Here is a 22,050-nt window from a genome sequence, read left to right as displayed (position 1 = left end):
GAAACAGAGATGTGAGACAGAGCTTGTGCTGTACACTAGAATCAGAATAGAATTTCTGGACTTACAGTGGTGAAATAAAGACGCCCTGTGAGTGATGGTCAATCAACCTCACTTTGGAAACACGTGGGTCAAGCATGAGGCAACAGTGACTGAACCTCTGCAGGTGGTTTTTCAAAGTCTTCGGAATACAGGTAGTCATTTTGTGACTTAAAAGAGTTGTTACAGACGCTCCAGTGAAGTGCTTTCAAATTGTCTGTATAAGTGAAGGAAAGAGGACAATCATGCTTCAGTGATGCCAAATATTGGCCTGATTTTGTTCCGTCAGTCAAGCGTATCTGTGCATTATTGTTCTGGTCAAGTAATCAATGAAAAGAGTGATGAAAGGGCATTACCTTCTATCTCTCTAACACGGATGCAGTTTACATGAACTCTGCTCTGATCAGACCACCGTCTAATTTCAATCAGAGAGGGCCAATCTGATTTGTTACCAGTGTTTATACGGCACAACTTAAAACATCGTTTAATCTGATTACTGTCATCCATGTATTCACAGCTTCGGTCACCATTAAAGCCGTTGAACCCACGACATAATAACGATGTGATTTTAGAGACTTTCTGAATGGAGGGAACAGCATTTTATGGATTCTGGAGCCATTAAATAAAAATGTCTTTCTTTCAAAAGTGTGTGTGGTATGTCAATGCTACTTTATGACACGAAGAGTAGAAATTAATACACGAAATCAGCAGACAATTGATAAATGTGCACATATAAAACAGCATTTGAAAAATAAAAAAAATAACACTAATAACCTTTGAATGCATGTAGCTGTATTTGTGTACATGCGTGTACCGTGATACATTTTGACATATTTACATCTGTCTGTGCACATCAACATGTTGTGAGTGTGATGTACTTTCCCATGTGTCAAAACAAGACATTGAACTCAGAATCCCTCCCAGTGTACACAGCCGTCACTCCTGAGTGAGAACAAACGAAACCCAGTGGTCCAACTAATCTATGCAGCCAGGCATCAATCCACTTGTACTGTAAAATCAAATGGTCCAGGTCCATGCCGGCATGAGAGGCTTTTCCAGGTCCTTTATAGGCTTGCAAATATGGTGCCATGTATACAAATCTGATTAGAACACAAGCATACACATGCTTATAAATATGTGTTGTAACACAACCACACATGTTTATTTTGTAATTGAAGAAAATACATAAGCATAGATAGATAGATAGATAGATAGATAGATAGATAGATAGATAGATAGATAGATAGATAGATAGATAGATAGATAGATAGATAGATAGATAGATAGATAGATAGATAGATAGATAGATAGATAGATAGATAGATAGATAGATAGATAGATAGATAGACAGACAGGCGTAAGTATTCCTCTTTCCATTGCTATAGAAATATACTGTGCGTTCTACGATTCGCCTGTTTTGCGGACACCCTACATTAAATGTTGGATAATACATTAGATTATAAATAAACTTAGGGACATTACCGTGACCTCGCGGTGACGGACTTTAAATAAACAAACGCTGAAGCTTCGGTGAGGGTTTTCTCTCGACGCGAGGAGGATTTCCTCCGCGTAACGGCGCCCGGCAAGAGGAAGAGCGCAGGGATTTCACAATAACGGGTCTCACGCTGAGAGACAGAGGAACTTCAACTCTGTTGTGGGAGATTAAAATGAGAGTTATCGGCTGTGGCTATGTGACAGACCCCCCCACCCCCCGGGAGTGTGCGTGAACCTGTGCTGTCAGTGATGGTGTGAGGACCTGCTGCTGTGGAGCAGAAATGAGGATTTTCCTCCTCTGGATGTGTTTCTTGTGCGCCTCCCCGGGCCGCGGCGGCTCAGACAGAGTCTGTCCCAGGAAAGGTAGGCTCTCACTGTAAACCTTATTTCTGAGGTGGAAGGTCAAACCGACACCACCACCAACACACCAGGCGCGTGAATTATTTCTAAAACTTTTTTTGTTTTTTTTGTTTTGCCTAAATGTCCAGTTATTACGCACCTCGCGGGAGATATTCACCCGCGTTAGGGTTTGTGTGGTTGTTATGTAATTAATGATAGACAATAAACTATTTCGATTTGTTAAAACAGTACATTGATTGTTCGTTTGAATTGTTTTTTTTTTTTTTTTTTGGTATTAATAATCTGTCAGTGCACTCTAGCGCATTTACATTAGACTAGAAAATAAACTTAGAAGTGGGTTATGAACAGGGTTTACGATATTAAAAGCGTGAATAAATGGTTGAACAAGTAACTTTAAAGCATACATTCGAGCAGAAGTTAATGGGAATCGGGAAATAAAGCTCGATTCAGTCTTCAAATGAAATGTTTTCATTATATCTCAAATAAAATGTGAATAAAGGCAATAAATATGAAGCAAATATTGTGAAGTCCAGTTTAATATTCACAAGAGAATTCGGAAAATAAGGCAATAAGTCAAAATAGATCATTGGAGTGATTTTTGTTCACCACATGTTCACCAGACTGTAGTTGAAAATATAGATACGAGACCAAAAAACAAACAGATAAAAGAGTTTTTCTTGTTCTAACTCGCCACATGAAATCAATATTAAAGATTTAATAAAATGCTGTCAATTTTAAAAGTATGAGGGATGATGCAAAGAAAGTGTAACTCGGGACTGAAAAAGAAACTGTGAAGACTCTTAAAAGAGGAAGAACGGAGTAGCTGTCAAATTTAGTTATGCAACGTTGTGTCCGATCTCTGTTGTGGCTGTGGCCAATATTAACCGTGACAAAATATGACATTCAGCACAAATTAAGGAAAATATGCAGTGATTGTATAAAGGCAACACATTTGAGATGCACTACTCACCTATAAAGTATTGAGTCAGCACTCAGTGGTTTCTATCAGATGTCAGATGTTATTTATGTGTTTGTATGCGATGTGTGTATGTATTTTACCAGTTTTTCACAAAAACTATTCACTCAAATTGCATGACAATTTCAGGGATCATTTGTCTTTATCTCTGGATCGTCCAATTAAATATTGAGCACGAATGGGTCAAAGTCAAGGTCTAGGTCATGAAAAGGTCAAAAAAGTCTTTTAATCACAACACGGTCATTTTTAATTCACTTGATGTCTAACCAATGCCAAAATTCTTTCTTACAGTTATAAATTGTAAATTGTGTGTACATCACTGTCACGCAGTGATAACATGAAGCGATAGAAATGGTGGAAGGAGTGGTGCGCTGGATCAAAAAACCTCATAATCCATTGATTTCCACGGTGACAAATGTGACGTTGGCAAAGGTACGCGCTCTACCGAGTTCCCGTTCTAGATTGTATGTTTGCTTTTCTCCACAGAGCCTCCTCCTGGTGTCGTGGTCATATCTCCAGGTCGTGAGCTGGTCCTGACCTGCAGGGGCCATGTGACGATAGACGGAGTCCAAGTAAACCTGACCAGAAAAAGCCCAGAAGCCCATGAAAGAAGTTCTCTGAATGTCACCCCAACCAGTCAAAAAATGACGAGCAACGCTGTCGTGTTAAATCGAAGCGATGAAAACTCTTTAAAAGCCACTGCAGGCGACGGGAACCACTCGGACTCTGCTGTGGCTGCAGTCGGCACCGACGCAGGCCTCAACCTGGACCCAGCGTTCACAGCTCCCCCCGATCTGTTCCACACATCCAGAGCAAACACACAGTTTGAAGGGGAATCTGACTGGGAGGATGAAGAGATGGAGGCGGAGAGTGACTATGGCGATGAGGAGGGGGAGGAAGGCCGCAGGGTGACAAGGGGACTAAGGTCAAGGCCTCGGTGGAGCTGGAACAAGACCGCCGTGGGGAGAGGAGACACTGACTGGGGAGAAATCTCATTCGGGAGGAATGGCGCTTCTCTGAGTCTGTCTCCAGTCAGACTCACTGACTCTGGGAAATACGCATGTCATTATAGAGGCAAGGAGAGGTTCTCTGTTAAAGTGATAGTGGCAGGTGAGTAACATTCACGACACGTCGTTTATTTAGATGCTAAATTGTCAGTCAGTCTTCATCTTCATGATACATTTCAGACAATAAAGTCCAACTCCGACAGATTTTAGTCAATCTAAGTATACAAAACGGGATCAAACAAAAGAACAAGATTAACGAAAAACTATGTTTAAAGAATTTGAATAAATAAATAGATGAATGAATGATAATAATAATAGTACAGCAGATTTTTATAGTCATGTGAGCTTGAACATGCATCAAAGTGATGAATATGAGCTGTGCATCACCGCGGCATGTTTCTTCCTTGCAGATCCTCCCGAGAGTCCCTCTCTGTTCTGCTATAAGAAGTCGCCCAGCAGTAAAATCCGCTGTGAATGGACGCCTCGGAAGCCCGTCGTCAAACAGCCTCACTGCTACCTCCTTCTGAGTAAAATGTAGGAACACACGGTCTTTAATATATCCTACTAATGCTACTCTACCGAGATAGCGGTCATCGTAAATGAAAATGCTGTGGGTTTGATGCCTTTCTGTGTGAACACAAACGAGTGTATCCTGCCTCTTTTTTTTCTCAGTACATCATCCCTTCTTTTATAAATGTTTGTTTTTACCTATCTCTATCTATTTCAGTGCGACGACCCGTCCAACCTTCAGCCCTTTTCCTTGCTCATACTCGTCCCAGCGCTCCCGCTGTTGGTGTGCTCTGGACTACAACGACGACGAGCAGAGGACCCTCCACATGGCCTACTTGTGCGTCACGGGCATCGCGGGCAGCGCCACCAGCAACCTGCTGCACTTCACGCCTCTGGACATTTGTAGGTGGCCGTGTCTCACTCAGTGTGTGGGTTCTGGCTGATCGTCCACTGAAAGCTGCGTTCTCTGTCCCCAGTAAAGCCGAACCCCCCGTCAAACGTGTCGGTCCAGCAGGAGGAGGGACACCAGTCCAGGATGAGGGTCAGCTGGAACTTACCGTCATCCTGGAAGCAGCAAGACAGCCACTACGCTCTCATCTACGAGCTCCAGTATCGACCTGTCAAGTCCTCACTTGAGTACACGCAAGTGAGTGCAGCAGTCTGCGGAGCTTCCGTGGCCTTTAGCGCTCTGACTGCGGCATTAAAATGAATTCATGTGTTCACACAGAAGAGGACGATTGAGGGCTGGCGCTCCTACGCCATCACTGATGCGATTCCAGGTGAGGAGTACATGATGGAGCTCAGAGCGAAGGACGAGTACGACGGGCAGTGGAGTGAGTGGAGCACACCTGTCTATGAAAGGAGTTGGACAGGTAAGCACACACACACACACACACACACACACACACACACACACACACACACACACACACACACACACACACACACACACACAATTAATACCAACTATAAGTTCAGTTTAAATTTAAAACGTGTTGATTTTTGTACCCACTCGTATGACAAACGCCTGTAGTTTGAATTCAAGGAATCGAGTTCCATCATATATGTTGCTGATCGTATCATCAGTGGACTCTTCAGAAACGTACTTCCATCTTGTTCATGATTAGTTTTTCCAATCAAATGGAAATATAAACAGCCTCTGACACGCTTTTTTAAACTTTTCAACTTTCACTTTCCTTTGAGTAAATTTGCTCGATAAATGTTATGGATGCATTAAAGTAATTTGCAAGTACGACACATCCTATTTTTCTGATGTTTTTCAGCCCAGATATATAAAATATCCCCATTCAAAGTAAATTTCTCAAACAGAAAAAGTAGATAAAAATGACACTTTGGAAATTTCTTTTGTGAACGAATGTAAATATAAATCTGGAATTTTCTTCGCTAAAGAATAATGGTATTGTTTATTAAACAGCAGAATAACATGTTTGAATATTAATTCAATCTGTGGGTATACTCAGTTGCTGCTTCCAGGTTTGAAAATAGGAAATGCTGATTTTATGGTGTAATTCTACTTTCATAGTTCGTATTCATGGTAACTCATAAAACTAAAAGTATTTGAGTATTTTGAATTTTGAATTTGTCACTTCCATTGCTGATGGATGGCTGATGCTTTTTAAAACTTTTACACAGAAACTTGAATAAATCAACCTATTCGTATTTAAAAATCTAAATAAATGTATTCTTCTGCTTTTGCGTCCTTCTCCTAAATATAAATCACAATTTCATCTTGTAAATACTTAAAAATTCTCTCATGATGATGAGCGGCCTTTATTTATGTATGTTTGGATTTTCTTCTCTTTTTAAGTTGCCGTCACAGTGATTGACGACTTGTCCACCCCAGTGGTAAGACTCTGAACTCTCAGTTGTTCATGTCAAAAAAAGTTCTTATGATTTGAGGTTTAACTTTTCCTCTCAATTCCCCGTCTGACTAACAGTTTGACCTCACCAGCCTCATCGAAGGCTCTGGCTCCGGCTCGGATGGAGAGTCCGTTGGTAAGCCTGCGACCAGACACAAAAATAATGCTGTTGATCGCATGTGTGTTTGTTTACGGAACTGTAAAGCGACAAAAAAAAAAAAAAGAAGGAAGTCTTGCATGTCGTTAGTGCTGAGAAAATCCCCTCTGCCACCACTGGGCTTTAACAGGAAATATTGTCATCATATTAACTGAGGTTCAACAACAAACCGGCCACTGGAGACACACACACTCACACACACACACACACACACACACACACACACACACACACACACACACACACACACACACACACACACACACGATTTGTTAAAGTCTCCCTCATCTTTTTCCACAGTTATTGCCCCGGAGGTTTCCCAGGCGCCACACTTTGCCCTGTGGGTTGTCGGACTTTTTGCCCTGTTGTCTCTCATTTTGACGGCCTACATCTTCAGGTGAAGAGATCTGTGTCTTTTACATTTCCATCAAGTTCACTATAGATAATAACATGCTCTTTACTACCACAAAAACCTTGTCACATAAAATGATCTGAATGAAAGTTAAAGCCTGTACAAGTTACATTTCTGACTTCTGCCAACTTGATAAATTTTTTTTTTTTTTGTCTATTTTAGACACAAGGACAGATTTCTGTCCAAGCTCCACAATCTTAGCGTCATCACCCAGTTTGGCGAAGTGCCTCCGCCTCCACCCGCTGTAACAGCAGCCCCGGAAGGGCAGGCCCTGGTAACCTTTGGCCCTCCAATTTACAAAGAAGAAAATGAAGAAGAAGAGGAAGAAGAAGAAGAACCACGACAGCAGATGGAAGGCATGCACTTCAACAACACAAGTTACTTCTTTCTGCAGACGGAGTGATTGTTGAAGTAAAAGTGGAGAAATGACTGAGTATCAAACGCAGTGCCACAGAGGGCAAAATTATGAACTTAAACTGGAAACAAAGAGCTTGTAAAACCTGTACATTTATCTTCTAACTTTATCTGAAACCCAAACGTACCTCTAACAGACTTTGTGCTGTATTGTTTTATAAAGTATTTTGTCTCTCAGTGTATGTAAATTCAATCCTACAAGGATTGACAAAAGCTATTTTAAGAAATCTGTTAACGTTCAAGATTCATGTGTTTTCCTCTCTTTTGGAGAGCTTCCCCTGTCCTGCAAGCTGCTTTTACAATGTTTTTTGGTAACTGTAATATTTGTTGGGCTTTGAGGTTACTTTCTTAACTTGATGGCGAAACTGAATCCTAAAGATAAACCGAATATCATGTCAGCAGATTTGCAGTCTGTAAAAATAAAAGACTGGTTGTATTTCATGAAGGCAGAAACAAGTCTCCTTGTTGTCCTGCTGGGAATTAAGACGTCTGTCCTGATAGAGTTACTACAAAAAAACAATACTACTTGCGTTTCTGTTGTGCACATTATCTGTACATCTGAGATTATTCATTATTACAAATATAATAATTTTTGTAGGCCATTCATAGCATTTTGTGCCACTAACCTCACCCTTTTTTCCCCTACTTGTTCATTTTTCTATCTTTGCATTGTTTAAATATAATTTTCATTGCTGTATACATCCTGTAGAGATGTTGTTGTTGTTTTTTGTCACTTGGATTACTTGGATTTAAAGCTATATATTGTTGGTGGTGGGGGGGTTCCCCCAGGAAGATAATGTGTGTTACAGGTCAATTTGGGTGACCATAATGTTATCTAAGCTTTAGGTATTACTTTGTGTAAATGGATTACATTGAAGAATTTGACTGTATTTTTTAAAAGGTCAAATAGTCTTCAGTGTCCATGACTGGTTTAAAAAATATGAGTTAATTTATTAAAGTCTGGGTTTATTTTAAAGAGTCTTGACTCCACATGAGGTCTGTTTTGAAGCGTCTGAATGAGGTGTGATGAATTAACATGTTTGATTGATTCCAAATATGGGTCTCGTTCAAGAAAACTGTGCCTACTTATTAAAATACCCAGTCCCAATGTGACTGAATTATTAAAAAAAAAAAAAACGTTCATGAACTGTGGCCAGTTGTTTCTCATATCTGTTGCCCCCCCTCGTGGCAGAAGCCACAAACTGCTGCTCCTCGTTTCCATAGTAACAGCTGTTGACGCCGTGTCGGTCTCAGCTGTATAGCTCAACACGCTAACAACAACCTTCACTGATTGTAGACTTTAAGTCCGTCAAAAGCGACATTTAGAGAGAAATGATGGCTGAGAGAGACATTACTGTGAAACCTGACGTCGGTGTGTTAAACCGCGAGCAGCAGGAGAAACTGCGGCAGTTTAAAGTGAGTTTATAGATGCTTTTTTTCTTCAGTCTGTGATTGTAGCTTCAATTGATTTAACCTATAAATAAAAATGTCTTAACACTCAGATAAAGACAAGAATCGACAATGAGAAGTATCTGAGGTCTCATCCAGAAGTGGACGTGCTCATAGGAGACTTTCTAAGGTTTGCTGCCCTGCACTTTAAAAAAAAAAGACGGTTTTCAGAATTTGTCTTTAAGTTAAAATAATATCCCACTTCAGATGTTGCTCATCATTCATTATGCTGTTTCTGTTTGCTTCTGTTTGCACCAATTTCTTCTGATTGCGTCTCAGAGACGTCCTTCACCAAAGGCCGGCTGATGTCCTTGAGTTTGCTGCAGGTGAGTCAAACACCTGAGGTCAATAGTTAATTGTACCTTAGCTGCTTCTCCCATTTCTTTAATTACTTGATAAATCTTTACTGCTTTTATATCTGTTTTTAGCTTTGGCTGATGTAGTCGAATGCACTTTTGGACCTTTATCTGTGAAATGTGCATTTTACTCACTCACTCACTCACTTACTGATGTCTATTCCTTCATAAATGTGTCTTAATCTTAATTTGAAGTTTCTAATTGAAATACAAAACACAGACACCCCAGCCATAACATTAAGACCACTTGCCCAATATTGTCCTCATATGGTCATAATGTTCAATGTATGGTTTCTTATACTTGTAAACAACCTGCTGATGTTTAATATTCTAAATAGACCAGAATTATTGTTGAATTGAACAGAAGTTGTCTGCAAAGGATAAATCTGTGAGGATGGAGTGAGGAAAAGACTTAACACCATGCACAAACAAGCGGTTGGTTTTGTTGCAGATCACTTCACAAACCCAGATCTTCATGCAGCTGTTGTGTCCAGAATGGAAGGAAACAGCGACATGGAGTGAGATAAAGCCAACAGCTTGTTGTGCTGATTCCCATGTGTAGCTCAGTTGTGTGTTTCTTCACCGACATACAGAGACAAGCAGCCAGTGGAGAAGATGCTGAAAGTGTGATCAAATATAATGAGAATAAACTGTTGAAAAAAACAAACAACAACAACACTGAGCTGTTATTAAGAGTGAACAAATGTTTCCCGTGCCATTCCTCCTTGAAAACTGTTGCATTTTCAGGCGAAGAAAAATAAATAAATACAAGAAATCTCTCTTTGTTTTGTTTTTGTATTGAAATCATTACAAGACCAGTAATGACACTGACATTCAAATGTGTTCCTGAATCTTGTGCTCATTTAAATGTGCTGAGTCATCTCTGCTAGAGTGGAAAACAAACACGTATCCAGTGTTTGCATTGTCGCGGCATTTCCTTTCTGGCAGATGACATGTGGATATGTAACTTGTTTGCATAATATAGTGCCAGGTCATTATGTTGATTTTATGGTTTTTGTTGTTTGCATTTCATTTAAAAGAGTGAGCTGTGTGTAGTTATCCTATCACTGTAACATGGTATGATTATGTCACCTCTGAAAATGTAATGTTATGGCTGAGAAGAATACGTCTATTGAATTTCACATTTTATGTGATGAATCTCTCCATCCCTCACACGCACGCACACACACACACACACGCACGAACACATACACACACCCAGGTATAAGGGCATGCACTTCCTGTGGTTCTGCAGAGGGAAGGTGGACGTCACTCAGCTCACATCAGTCTCACTTCGCAACGAAAATCCTCATTTTGTCGACATTTAGTTTCAATTTTCTCTTCACGCATCGCTCCAGGAGAAAACCTCTGTAAGTATAAATGCAATTTTGTATTTGTATGGAGAAAAAAAATTTTTTTCTAAATTTTCTCCTTGTAAGCCTTGTAAATGTAAGTCTAAAGTAATATTATTAAAACCTGTTGTGCTTTTGTATGCTAAAGTATGAAGTGAGTTTGTGTTCTCTGAAATTATTTTCAATGAGTGATGGTTCTAGTGTCATGTTCCATCAGCCGCTTAATTCTGTAGAAAAAAAAACTTGTTTGATATCACAACTTATACGTTTTGGTTATAAAGAAAAAAAAAGGTAATTGTCGGGGAAGCAAACAACTTGAATAAACAAAAAATGTCAAAGAGACAGAGAACTATTGATTTTCAGAAGAGATACTAGTCCCCTGAAGAAGTAATGGAGAAAAGATGTTGTACACAATGTACAGTGTGGCGCTTGTTTTTCACCACATGCCATCCTCAAACGTCTACAGAGAATCCCACAGGTGAAGTAACGCAGATGGTTACCAGGGAAGTATGATGGCCAAACCTCCGAGGAGGAAGTCACCTATGTCATGTATCTGCACACACAGAGACAGCCTCCATAACAACTAGAAAACCCATAGAAACACAATTATACTGGAGACAAAAAACAGTTAGTCTATGTACTCACACATGAAGTAGAACACAATTAACTAACTGAGGAGATTTAAAGGAAATATCACGACTGTAGACTCACTTCTTAGATATTAAAGGTGTTAACATATAAAAAATACTAGCAAACGTACTTATTATTACATTTCTCGATCCAGAAAACAAAATGATTTCTTCTATCACGGGCAGACACATTTACACATTTATGTTTTTGAATTTGTATTTAGTTGATTCACAGGTCTTCATAATGGCCCTGAAGGGAGAGTCGTGGTTCCTGCTGCTCATCGTGGCCGCTGCAGTTCTGGGTGAGCAACTAAACTGACCCGTAAACCATTTGACTGTCATCAGTTTATACTTTCTTTATGTGCACATATGAAATACATGCGCTTCGTCTTTTGGTATTCATTCATATTCCCAGCTACACCTTCAGATGCAATGGGAAGAAACAGACCAAACTACAGGAACGTTGTCAAAAAATTGGTAAGCGAAGTCCTGAGAAAGGAACAACTATTGTTTGATTTGTACGATTATTTTACAGGTATTGAATGAGATGTTCTAGGTCGTATGTTTTGGGTTTCATTTGCATGTGTAGACCGACTCACAAAGCAGCTATTGTATCAGTCAGTACATACAATTACACACCCAAAATGAGAATATTTCTGCAACCACAAGGTGTGTTTGAATCATCTTGGTGTCATAATAAAGGGAAAACTTATGAGATTTGATCAGATGTGTAAGTTTCAGTATCTGTTACTGCGTCAGAGCAAATCAAGATGGCATCTTGATGCCATCCTTTCATTGTGACATCTGAGTGTGATTTCCATTCATTTTGAATGCAGCGATTTAAAAAGAAAACTGTCTTGTCTTGGATCTCTAACAGTATTGTCTGCTTTTTATCATCAGATGATGAAGTGCCGTGAAAAGGGTGAGCAAGCAATTTTTTTCTTCTTTGTGAAAGAGAAATAATTGCTCCGTATCGTGACTTCTGCTTTTCTGCACCATTGGACCGATTGAATACGCTAAACAAGCACACACCCCAGTGTGTGTGTGTGTGTGTGTGTGTGTGTGTGTGTGTATACACTAATGGACCTCTGCAATTTGAGTCTCAGGGAGCAAACATTCACATGAATCCTCTTGTTCTGTCTTTGTCCAACTCTGCTGTTCCAGGACACTCCGTGCCTCAAATGACCCTTTTGAAAACTGTCTTCACTGAAAGGTAAATCTGTCTTATTTTTAATTGTCTTAAGTTATAAAAAAACAGCTGCTGTCAGGGAAAATTATGTGAAATTAAGCTTTTTTTATTCATCAAAATATGAAGAAGCAGGTACAAACATGATTGTTGGGGGGGGGGAGGTTGTATTTAAGCTTTAGTTGAAGAACAATAAAGGAAAGGACAAAAACTGTTCTCACCACACTTGCTGTTCTTCTTAGTAACCTGCCGGTTGAGGGCAGAGACGGCAACCAAACAGAAACTCTCCTGCCTCCTTTTCTTCGTCTCCTGAATTCTGCCACTGGGGGAAACGACGTGGCCCCAGTTAGTCCGGCCCCCATGAAGGACCCAGAGAAAATGGTGCAAATGCTCTCACACACAACCACATGTTAAGACTAGAGTGAACACTTTTCTCAGTGGGATTTATTCCCTTTCATTTTTTGGAAATGAAATCAACATGAAAGGGAGTAAGTACAATTGTCATCAATAATAATCTGTATTTCCGATATTGCCCATCCCACTGCTGACAGCTGAGCACTGTGTGTTTCTGGGCTCGGCCCTTTGACCCCGACTGCTCACTGTGAAAACCCACTGCACCTGTGGTTTGACCTGTGAATTGGAAAAGTAACTTCCCCAATGGGATCAATAAAGTATCCTTCCTGCCCTCACTTTTTTTCTTTCTAAGCAATATCTGAAATATATGAAGTCACCGTACAAACCAGACTCAGCACCAGAAGCTATAATATCTAATCTTAATGTTTCTCTTCAAATGCTTCTTGTTTTGTGTTTTTCCGTCAGAAGCAGAAACTGTGGAAGTGCCGTCACCTCTCAGCAATCCTCAAGAGGATGAAAAACACTACTGTCAGTACATTCCTGCAAAGATTTTTTTTTTTTTTTTTAACAGAAAATAACATGAACCATGAATTCTGGTGGTGTGATTATAAATAAATCTTCCTCGTTCCCCTGCAGGAGGCCTCTGCATGTTACATGCGTGCATACATGGCCCCTGTGGCCTGGGCGTCTCTGAGGGCGCGGTGTGAGAACGACATCGACTCCAACGACTTCGAGGCTCTGCTGTGGGCCGCCAAACCTATGTTGGAGGAAAGTCCATCTGCACGACGGGATCTTCCCACCGAGTTAGACGAACAAAGGATGAAACCAATGTGAGCCGCCGAGCCTTTATGTGACTTTGTTTCCAACTTATTTGGGTTTGGTTCGTTTTTTTTTTAAACCGCCAAACTGGTTCTTGCTCCAGGATGTTGATGCTGCAGGACGTGTACTTCTCCATGGCCGACAGCGAGAAGACTTGGGTGGCAAAGTGGGCAAAGAATCAGATCATCCAGAACAAATTCAACTGCACGATGAAACCTCCGTCTGACCCGAACTCAAGTAAGAAAAAAGGGGTTTCGTCTAGTGCAATGTAGCCACGGATGCACACGTGAGCCATTACTTCAGACGCCATTTCCTGGAGATGAATCAGAGCTGCCGCCAGCCACGCCTCTTAAAAGAACCACATGGTTTGCCTTCCTGCCTCGTCCTGAGCTGGTCGTCTCACCTACAGGAGGAGATGAGTGAGGGGAAATGCAAATGATACAAAGTGCGTTCACAATTCCACAATTTGTTTATTTAAACCACAAACATTGGACCCAAATTCAGAAGGTCACATGACAAGCGTAGCCTTGGTGTGGTGAAACAGCAAATTGAACAAGTGCACGTAAAACACATTTTTAGGAATTACTTTTGATTAAAAGCTCAGTTGGAAACTGCATTTAAATATCCTGAAGTCAAAATTATCAAAAAATATTGGCATAATGTGTATAATCAGATAATTTTTATATCAAATTCACTCAACTTATTATCTAACTCACTCATTCTTCAATATCTGAGTTATGATGTGGAAATATGGGGAAATAATTATCAAACAAATATTGATTGTATTTTTTATTTTTTTTTAACTTCAGAACAAAGGCATTAGACTCATAAATCAAGTTGATTATTTTGTGCCAACAAATCATCTGTTTTCCACATCAACGGCGCTAAAAACACACTATATAGTCGTCTGTGGACGAGTTGTCAGTGCACAGTGTGCGTTGAATATATTTTACATGTAAATCACGAGCATGGTGACAATCGACATTTACATCCCATGTAAAGGAGTTGCCTCACTGAGACTGACACCATGCGACGCGATGACATGTTTAGTCCCTCGGGTTCTCTGTTTCTTCAGTATTCAGCTCGGATGTGTCTCACAACATCCTGATTCCATCACAGGCCACAAGAAATGGTGCACAGCTCCACAGAGACAACTGAGCTTAGAGGTGTTGACTGTGATGGGAAGCTTCATGTCCCACATGACCACAAGTGATGTGGATTCATCCTGCAAAGCAAAGGTGATTGGATGTGATTCAACAGGGGAAGATGCATCCATAAACAATCATCGTATAACAACGTTTTTGATTATTGTCTCACTTGGTTCCTTTCACTTCTAGTCGCAGATGCGTGATTTCTTCAGCTCAGGATTGTTGGGCTTCATGAAGGACACGATGCCGTCGAGGTGCAAATGGTTTCTCAAGACTTATCAAGCCTGCTTCAGTGGGGAGGAGTATCACAAGCATCTGGATAAGTGTGTATTCTTCAAATAATAACCCAGCAAACCTTCATTTAACAAGATAGAATTCGTTTTTGAAGAGTGAGGATGGCATATGAGCACGGCGAAACGTGAGGGAGAGTTTTTGTTGCAGGACTCGTGTTCGCCTGGATTGATTGGATGTTAACAAAGGTTGAAATAATCAAGAGGTTCTTGGTTTTGAACCCCCGCAGGCTCGGCCCCCTGACTTGTTGTCTCAGCGATCTTCCAGCCTTGCCTCCTGACGTCAGCAGAAAAGTTCTCGCTCAGCTTGAGCGCTGTGACAACGCCAAGGCCAAAAATGTAACTCTCACAAAAGTTTCTTTTTTTTTTTTCTCCCCCTACATTATAAGTTGAATTGTCAAATTTCATTACTCTGTGTGCTTCCTGTCTCTCCTGACTGCAGCTGAAGAAGCGCCTTGTCAACCTCTATATGCGGTTGAACTCCAGCGCTCAAGCCCTGCTGGACCTGGGCAAGAACGCAATGTTTCTGACTCCCAAACAATTCCTTGACCTCAATCCCAAAACTCTCCGAGAGGTTCTCAAAAACCAGAGCCTCCAGTGGACACAAAACCAGCAGTGCATGCTGGTTAAAAAACAGCTGGGTGACAAGGTGAGCTTGTTTTATTGTTCGTAATGAAAAGAATTGTAGTTTTCTTTTTTTAAATCCTAAGAGATATTTATAAAAACTATGTTATTACCAAACTATTTATACTACAGTCAATTTATGAGACATTTTCAAGTGTCTTGGTACCGGGCCACATGGAGTCCTTTGCAGAAATCATATAGGATTTGTGGCCTCCATATCTCACTCTGCTTCATTTCAGTGTGATGAGATCTCATACAAGGAGCTGAAAGACGTTCAGTCACTTGCAAAAGCTCTGCCGGTCTGCGTGATCAAGCGCTTGAAGGCTGAGATCTTCAACGACACAGAAGCTCTGAAGAATATCAGCAGGAAAATGAGAAAGGGGCAACTGAAGGCCATACTGCTGAACGTGAGTCACAAGACAAGTGAACGGATTCATTCTGAGTATTTGTAGATCAATATAATAAAGAGGTGAAAGAGAATTCCTGTGATTTGTATTGTACATATTTGTTGTACGTATAGCTTTAGAAAAGCGGCATGGTATTTCCCAAAAAAGAAGAATATCATTAATAATCAATAACAGCATACAGACTGAGAAGCTTGAACCGTTAAATACATTTTAATAAATAAAGCTTCTAATATGTTAAAAAAAAGGGACTTTTGATCTCATTGAAATATTGTAATATTTTGAGAAAAATTGATTTATGTCCCTATGTTCTTATACGAGTGTGGCTAAAATGATCAATCATAAGATGAATAAAGGTTTCAGTTTCTGTGTGAAATGTGTTGAAGTGTCAAAACTTGGCTGAATTAAAATAAACGGCTCCGTGGTCTGGCTCTATGAATGTTTATCCTGCAGTTTCCACCTGGTGTCCTGAAGAACAAGACGATGCCTCAGCGTTTGGCCTGCGCTTTGTCTCTCAGCACTCTGAAGAAAGCAAACATCACTTCTCTGGAACAAATGCAGAACAAAACATGGTGCCGGTCACAGGTAACATGCAGGATTATGATCTCTGGCCTGAGGATTTTTCAGTTAAAATAGAAAATCTTGGTCAATCTCGCCACATCGTACTTAAAAATCTTCATGTTTAACTTAGGCAGCGTATCTGGCGAAGAGGCTGAAGGGTGTGATGCAAGTCAAGTTCAGGTATATTTGTTTGTCACGACACATAAGCAAGATTAACCTGAATTTCATAAAATTTTTACTTCATTAAAATTAAATTCAAATGTTTTACATGTACAATTCTGTGTATTGTGTGTTTAACGTGTTTAAATGTTCTTTCTGGATGCATGTTGTTGCTGTCACTTGATTTTCTCGGGCAGGAAGATGCGATCCCTCCTTGGAGGTTTAACTTGTAAGATGATTCAAAAGGTGGCAAACATAAAGGAATTGGCTCAGGCCATGGCCGAGGCGCCACAGTGGGTTTCCAAGACTGAGGTGGGCTTTTAGTTTTCTTTCATATATAGTGTCGGTGTGATGTTATGTTGCGGAACTGAACCATAAAACATCTACACACAAAATGTGTTTCTAGGTCAGATGTGTTGCCTGGAATCTGTCTCTCGCTCTTGAGAAAGAGAGAAAGGACTATTTTAAGACCATCACTGAAGAGGAGCTGGATAACATTTCGACAATATACTTTCTTCACCTGCCGTAAGCAACCTGGACCTTCGTTGTCCGACTTCACTGTGCATTTTGAAGATATTTTTCTCAGTAGTTTTTACGTCTCCTGGGTCCCAGGCCTCCAAAGCTGATGGATTTGCCCGACACCGTGTGCCCCACCTTCCTAGAGAAGCTGGAAGAGGCCAACCTGAGCATGTTACCTCTGCGTGCCTGGTCCCGCCCCGCGCTGATCAGCAGAGCTCTGCGCTGCCTGGCCAAAGTACACACACACACACACACACACACACACACACACACACACACACACACACACACACACACACACACACACACACACACACACACACACACACACACACACACACACACACACACACACACACACACACAAAGAGAAGTTACAGAGACTCACTACTGCCACCTAAAGGACAGTGGTGACATTACTTAAAATGTACATAGTGCACCTTTAATGGATTGTTGACCATTTTAATAGAATTACTGGTTAAAGTGTGAATTACAAAAAAAAAACTACAGGGTGCATCTGGTGGTAAGTCAACCTATCAGTGCAATAAGTGAGGTAATTGTGACCTAACATTTAGTTGTTTTTTTTCTAGTTCCAATCAATATCAAGTTGATATATCTGTATGCATGATGTCCAGATCTACAGTTTGTTGACTGTCTCTTTGCAGAGGACAGATCTGTCTGGATTGATGATGACAGACGTGTCCATACTCGGGGAGCTTGTCTGTGAGCTGCCACCTTCCAAACTGACCCTCATGGCCCCTGATGTCCTCAACTCCACTCTGGAAATGATGGCAGACTGCCAACACGTCCCCAAACGTCACTGGAAGGACCTGATTCAGCTGGTCAAGAAGACCTTTGGGTAAAAAGTCTCTTTCTTAAACCAGAGACCTTACAGGATGTGAACTCAGTCATTTAGATTTTGTTTCAGGCTTTATGTTTCATGTTTACTTCTGTAGTTTCTCTCATAAGAAGATGACAAAATTGCTCATGTTCCATCACTCTTCATGCGGAGATTTTCAGGAAGTGTTACGGAAACCACAAAGACATACCGGTACATACATATAAATATAATAGAACACACTGGCTTCAGTCCATCTCCGTCTGTCCATATGGAGAGGATTTGTTCAGCTACTCTACTTTCCTCATACAGTCAAATACAACGTGAGGTGAATTATGAGTCTGAGCAACGACCCTGTTGTGCTCTTTTTCAGAGATCCATCAAGCTGGTCAGCCGAGACAGCCGAAACCATCGGTTCTTTTCTTCTGTTGGACGATGATGCCGTATCAACTCTGCCTAAGAAAGTGTGTACAGTGTATAGTTTTCCTGCATTTCACAGTACTGTGCCTTTTTCTCTGGGTCACATTATCAGCAATAACTAATGACAGTTTGATGACTAATTTAATTTCACCTTTCTTTGAATGACAATTATTTTTTTCACATAACTTTGGAAACATTTCGATATTGTCAATCAAATTCTGCTTATTCAACTTTTAGTCATTGTCAACTTCAAAAAGCAACTAGTCACTAATGACGATGAACTTGTTATGCTGACGACACTGGAAAGATGAGGGACACAATAAACAAGAGAAAAACTGAATGTTGATGCCCGACAGACTTAATTCTCATGGATGTGTTTCCATTTATTAATTTTTTTTAAGCATTATCCTCTTGTCTTTTTCCATATCAGCCTTGGATGAAGGATGTTTTTTATTTCCTGATGTCAAAGAGGCGCCGTGTTTCAAACGCCATAAGGAAGAAATGGTTTGAACTTGCCACGGACCCCTCGTCCGAGACAACAGGTGAAAAGATCCCGTGAAGCAGAAACGGCTGTTTTCCGTTTGAAACTTTTGTCCCGATTGTATTTCCTTTCCATGCTGTGTTTGCTCTTTTCTTTCACATCTCAGCTGACCCCAGCAACATGGACTCCAACGGTGAGAAGAACTTGGTCAAACCCACTGCGCAGGCGATTGATGAAGTAGGAATGAGCAACAGCTACTGGAAACCCTCGCAGCTGGACACCATGTCCAAGGAAACCTTCCTGGACTCTGTGGAGACGCTCGGCTCGTCTTCAGACTTCAGCGCCGAGCAGCTGGCCGTGCTTCGTAGGAAAGCAACCGAGGTACAGTGACGGCAGTGATCTGGTGCCACGTAACCTTCCAGCATCAGTAGAAATCGAACAATATTTCAGGAATATTTCATTATTTTTAGGAAGTGAACTTTTCAAATGTTATTTCTTTTCATATAGTTTCAATCTTGGTTGTGTTAAAGATTTCATGCATCCTTTCAAGCATCAAAATGTAGGGTTAGGGTTAGTCTATTGACTTCCTATTTAAAAAAAAAAAACTTCAGATTTTAACCTTTAGTTGCCAGTTTGATTAAATGTTGCTCATTTCTTTCATAATTTTTTTTAAATTATTTTCCATAAAACAAATGTTGAGTTGGCTGGCTACTGTTTTCTTAGATATTTGAAATAGCAGCCAGAATATGATGATGCATCATTAGTTTTTGTGTAGCATCAGTTTTCAATTTCAACACCATAATAATAAACCATATTCTTCAGTCATTAAGGACAAAAAGAAAATTCCCATTGACTCCCATTAAAACCTTAATCATCACCACTACAAAATATCATCATGCAATAATTAATTCTTAATTGTATTCAAGTTTAAATGGCCAAAGTTATCTTATTGGCAGGTAATACATAATGAGCCATCATTGTGCCATTGGTTGCTATGCAGTTTTATTTTAGTTACACCATTTCCTCCCTTGACTATTCTTATGCAGTTTCTATTTAACTTCAAAAGTCATTCCCAATGAGACAAATATACATCGATAACGATATCTATATGCGTTTACAGGCCTTTGGCCCAGTGTCACAAATGGCCGACTGCCAGGTCATGCAGCTGGGATGTATAACTCAGGGCTTCTCCGACGTGGACCTGGAGACCCTCCCCTTCCCTCTGGACTCCCTGGAAGAAATCGCCAAATGTGCCTGGACCGAATCACAGGTGAAGTGCGGCATACGTCTCGGCGTGCCCGCCACAGTGTAACGAAATGACTCTTAACTTGTACCTCAACAGATGAGGTCGGTGTGGAAGGGCGTGGCCAAGCGGTACCGCCTGACGGCGCTGCGACTCGGCGCTGCGGAGATGGTGGCGCTGAACCGGTTCATCTGTGGTCTGAACAACAGTGAAATCCAGCAGCTCGACACCGAGGCCTTCAAGTTTGTGCACATTTCATGGCTCCAATGTCGTTTTTTCTCCTTCGGGACTTTTATACGCACATGATTTTATGTCCGTAGCCAGCAGCCATACCAACTGACATTACTCAGAAATTTAGATTTGCAATAATCCTGAATTTTCCAACGTCGCCCATTTTCACATTTTCATCCTGGTTATCAGTGCTTATTCGTCCTACCTTCCAATTTGATGGTGCAAAACAGTTCTGAGTGCACATCCAGTGGTTAATTGGATTTGTGGAGGATACGGTTTCCAGAACGGAATCAGATCTTTCACCCATCGCGTGTTTGTGTCCCAGAGATGCTGTGGGCTCCATGGATGGCATCCGCTGTGCCTCGGCCATTATGAAGCGTATTAAAAGAACTGCCACGGATGCTTTCGGAGCCCCAAACACTTGGGATGAAGCACAAACCAGTGAGCTGAGCATCATCATCCGTGAGTAGACTTCCTCTTGTGAGTAATTAAGCACACCCCAGTGTAAAGTGGACCTGGTGTGACCCAGTCTGTCTCCCACAGCCGGGTTGGAGCCATCTGAGCTGGCTTCTCTGGAACCGTCCGTCTTCTCCTTCATCGAGGAGGCGGTTATCCCAGAAATCCCTCCAGACAGCTTGAAAGTCCGTAACACCAGCTGACTTTTTTCCTGTGACGGCGTGATCGCAAAAGTAATCAGAAGTGGAATGTTTTACTACACGCGTTATATATTTCTGTCCCCACTTTCCCCTCCAGGCGCTCTCTGAGGATCAGCTCAGGTCTTTCGGGCCGGACAATGCCGCCGCCGTCAACGACGCACAGCTCGGTGCGCTGAGCGTCGCCCAGAGCGCGGCGCTCGACGAGGCCGCCACTGGGTCCAGTAGCGTGAAACAAACCGCCGAGGACTCTGGTCAAAGCTCAGATGAAGTCTCAGGTGAGACGGCACAGTGCGATCTATTCCTTTTCAAAGAAAAGGGGGGAGGCTTCATTTACTGTGTTTGCTGGTTTATTGGCGTGCCACGAGTAAAGGTCAAGGAAATCCTGCTGCTTTCAGGGAAGGAAACTGGCATCTCTTTCAAATCTGACTGATTAGGGGATTGAAACAAACAAAAAAAACCTGGTTTTCATTCATTTTAATGCTTCTGACTGAAATGTTGCCGTGTCTCCCCGTCACCAACCCGTCTGTGCAGGAGCGCCATCACTGAGTGTGGAGGGGATCTCGGCCCTGCTGAAGCCCTTCCTCTTCCTCTGCATGGGCCTCCTGCTTCTCTAAGAACAGAACCATCAAATCCAACCGCAGGAGCTTCACTGCCGCTAATACAGCCTCACTGTCTGAGAATTATCATAACGCACTTTCAACTACACACGATGCCGTCGATGCAAACGACATTAAATGACTCGCTGATATTTTTTGTTTGATAGAGTGCATCTATATCATAATGCTCTGTTAAGATGCACCTGTTTTAATCAACGTTTCTGTTAGATGTATGCTGTGTTTAAGTGTATTTTACCGGCACTGAGACGATTGTGTAACGACGCTATTTGACCGGCTTCATGATTTAGGAGTCATTTGCTATTGCACTAATGCAGGATGAGATTATATATTTGATTCAATAAAGAATAATACATTAACAGTAGGTGTGGAGACGTTGCAGTCAAAAACTGATTCACGTGTTTGTGGAGTAACATGGTTAATAGCAGAGGAGCAAACAGACTGAAGACGACGTCTGATCAATGACATTAG

At 41.2% G+C, this 22,050-nt stretch overlaps 2 protein-coding genes across 2 annotated transcripts; both read left to right on the top strand.

Annotated features, from left to right (window-relative positions):
• Positions 1 to 1,811: 1,811 nt before the first annotated feature.
• il6r (interleukin 6 receptor) lies at positions 1,812 to 7,235 on the top strand (the record flags this gene model as incomplete). The annotated part of the gene is made up of 10 exons (XM_080500467.1): positions 1,812 to 1,893; positions 3,353 to 3,976; positions 4,284 to 4,407; positions 4,601 to 4,785; positions 4,860 to 5,029; positions 5,111 to 5,255; positions 6,212 to 6,249; positions 6,342 to 6,399; positions 6,721 to 6,817; positions 6,995 to 7,235. The coding sequence occupies 10 exons, from the start codon at positions 1,812 to 1,814 to the stop codon at positions 7,233 to 7,235; spliced, it is 1,764 nt and encodes a 587-aa protein (XP_080356593.1).
• A 4,041-nt stretch (positions 7,236 to 11,276) lies between these two features.
• otoa (otoancorin) lies at positions 11,277 to 22,019 on the top strand (the record flags this gene model as incomplete). The annotated part of the gene is made up of 22 exons (XM_080500466.1): positions 11,277 to 11,334; positions 12,197 to 12,245; positions 12,461 to 12,599; positions 13,038 to 13,100; positions 13,209 to 13,402; positions 13,495 to 13,628; positions 14,511 to 14,629; positions 14,729 to 14,862; positions 15,060 to 15,168; positions 15,272 to 15,478; positions 15,693 to 15,860; positions 16,311 to 16,442; positions 16,549 to 16,598; positions 17,190 to 17,331; positions 17,762 to 17,955; positions 18,919 to 19,216; positions 19,956 to 20,105; positions 20,178 to 20,320; positions 20,635 to 20,771; positions 20,853 to 20,950; positions 21,063 to 21,240; positions 21,497 to 22,019. The coding sequence occupies 22 exons, from the start codon at positions 11,277 to 11,279 to the stop codon at positions 21,577 to 21,579; spliced, it is 2,979 nt and encodes a 992-aa protein (XP_080356592.1). The 3' UTR covers positions 21,580 to 22,019.
• Between the last annotated feature and the right edge of the window lie 31 nt (positions 22,020 to 22,050).

Source organism: Blennius ocellaris (assembly GCF_963422515.1).
Source record: "Blennius ocellaris genome assembly, chromosome: 8".
Classification (NCBI taxonomy): domain Eukaryota; kingdom Metazoa; phylum Chordata; class Actinopteri; order Blenniiformes; family Blenniidae; genus Blennius; species Blennius ocellaris.
Note: the sequence above shows the minus strand (reverse complement) of the source record. Positions and strands in the feature narration are given on the sequence as shown.